At 36.2% G+C, this 2,100-nt stretch overlaps 1 protein-coding gene across 1 annotated transcript; it reads right to left on the minus strand.

Moving 5' to 3' along the window:
• Positions 1–627: 627 nt before the first annotated feature.
• LOC135563681 (interferon kappa-like) lies at positions 628–1,891 on the minus strand. Its single transcript, XM_065006771.1, has 5 exons — positions 1,732–1,891; positions 1,441–1,512; positions 1,203–1,352; positions 990–1,079; positions 628–843 (listed from the first exon to the last, which is right to left on the minus strand). Exons 1-5 carry the CDS (start codon positions 1,873–1,875, stop codon positions 745–747), a joined length of 555 nt encoding a protein of 184 aa, XP_064862843.1. The 5' UTR covers positions 1,876–1,891; the 3' UTR covers positions 628–744.
• Positions 1,892–2,100: the final 209 nt, after the last annotated feature.

The following is a 2,100-nucleotide window of genomic DNA, read 5'->3' on the forward strand; positions in this document are numbered from 1 at the left end:
GGCGAGTATGTAGAATATAATGCAGCGTTAGACAGATACGTTTTTTTGGGGCCTATAGCCAATCAAAGGCGGCAGGGTAGCCTAGTGGTTAGAGCATTGGACTAGTAACCGAAAGGTTGCAAGTTCAAATCCCCGAGCTAATAAGGTACAAAATCTGTCGTTCTGCCCCTGAACCAGCAGTTAACCCACTGTTCCTAGGCCGTCATTGAAAATAAGAATTTGTTCTTAACTGACTTGCCTGGTTAAATAAAGGTTATAAAAAAATAAAATAATTAAAAAAAAAAAATGTGTATATATATATATATATGTGTGTACTTAATATTATGAATAACTATACAACTCAACCATGTTTTACAGTGATATGATAATGTCTTAAAGTGCAGGGAAATATGTCTGGAGTTCAGGAATTCAGAGTATTGTAAAGGAGTTTGTTTTCCATCGAAGATGATGTTGATACAGTATGCAATTGTCAGGAGGATTTAAAAAAATAAATATATAAAGGATAACATTTCAAGGAAAAACTCGTTGGTTGCATCACACCACACAATTGTACAAAATTGCTACCACAACTTAACCCAAAATAAAGCGTGTTTGTCTTTTTTATTTAAATATTATAGCGTACATGGCAATTATTTGCAACGCGGATAAATAACATAAATATATAACGCTTACAGTGGAATAATTAATAAATGAAACAAAATATATATTTTTTGACGCATAATTGAACTACAAGTAATGCTACTCTCACGCGTGTTTTCTTGACATTTTTGATTTCTTGTAAAAATCCCTTAGGATGCTCCCCATTTCAGCTCTCACGACCTCCCATGAGCAGGAGCTGAAACGCTGAAAGAAAAAACGTGAAACAAATGTTTTAGGTGAAAATAATACGTCATACATCATAGGTATAGGCTAGGCCCACTCCACCCCTCTTAATAGTTTACGTTTGAAACACAATTGACAAAAAAAATGCAACGTATGAGATGTTTTACCTCATGTAAAAGAAAGTCGTCCAGCTGTTTGAAGTAGTTCTTAACCATATTTTCAATTGGAAGGTTTAGACGCACACTCATGTCTCTGACCTGAATTAATAAACAACAAACAACATTAATATAAATATCAATGAGATTACATGAATAATAATAATAACATTAATAATAATTGTTTAAAAGCTAGAGTATACAAATTAAACATTCGGAACGTACACATTCTGAATAGGTCATATTTTGTCGAGCAAGAAGGTCTTGGAGCTCCCTGATTTTGAAGGTATTCCATTTCACAAGTGTTAGGTTTTGTTGGAAGAGCTCGCTGGCTAGTTGAAACGCAAGTTTCAGTGTCCAAAGCTTTTCCCCCTCCTGTAATCACAATAACACTCCGTGTAAACATACAATTGAACTAGACAAACACTAAAATTGTAGCCACTCATGATCTCCTGAGCATCACCTCTATTGAAAGCGTTGGACGTTGGACCATTATCCTTTCCGCCTCTTGGATACAGCCCATTTGTCTCATATCCTATACCGCACACAAAAGACACCATATCTCAATAAAACAACTGAATATATGAATGAATGAAGCTCCAATAATCTACTTTGCAGCTAGAATAAATAACTTGTGATCGCACACTATATATGCTACAGCCTATATTCAGAGGCATATTTCCACATACGTCTCTGCCATATACGTCTCCTGCCTATATGCTCAATTTGTAATAGGTTAAATACATTTACATACCATGGCAAGATCATTGAGGGTCTGGCGAGTTCGAGAAAGATAATATATTTGCCCGTTTCGGTCACTGCATTTGGCATACACAACCGGGTTAAGAACAACTATACACATAAGATGTACCACAAAGGACACGTTAAGAGTAGCCATGTGTTCAGTCAGTTGATAAATCCCTGAACACTACTTCTCAACATTGGGCTACGTGCCCTAGCTTTATAGTCTCCCTCATTGAAATACAATGGATGAGGTAATATGTAATTCCCTACGGGGGAAAAAAAGAGGACATTTCAAGCGAGGAAACTGAAAGAGAATTGTACATTCCATTTATTTACCTTGCAGAGCTGTTGACGAAATGCTGCGCTTTGGTCTTCTGTG

Source organism: Oncorhynchus nerka, linkage group LG21 (assembly GCF_034236695.1).
Source record: "Oncorhynchus nerka isolate Pitt River linkage group LG21, Oner_Uvic_2.0, whole genome shotgun sequence".
Taxonomy (NCBI): Eukaryota; Metazoa; Chordata; class Actinopteri; order Salmoniformes; family Salmonidae; genus Oncorhynchus; species Oncorhynchus nerka.

Excerpts from the sequence above, each read along its gene's own strand:
- LOC135563681 (XM_065006771.1), bottom strand. The coding sequence starts at position 1,875 with ATGGCTACTCTTAACGTGTCCTTTGTGGTACATCTTATGTGTATAGTT. Across the intron at positions 1,513-1,731 it reads CCCTCAATGATCTTGCCATG|GATATGAGACAAATGGGCTG; the intron begins GTATGTAAATGT and ends TGTGCGGTATAG. Across the intron at positions 1,353-1,440 it reads GTCCAACGCTTTCAATAGAG|GAGGGGGAAAAGCTTTGGAC; the intron begins GTGATGCTCAGG and ends TTGTGATTACAG.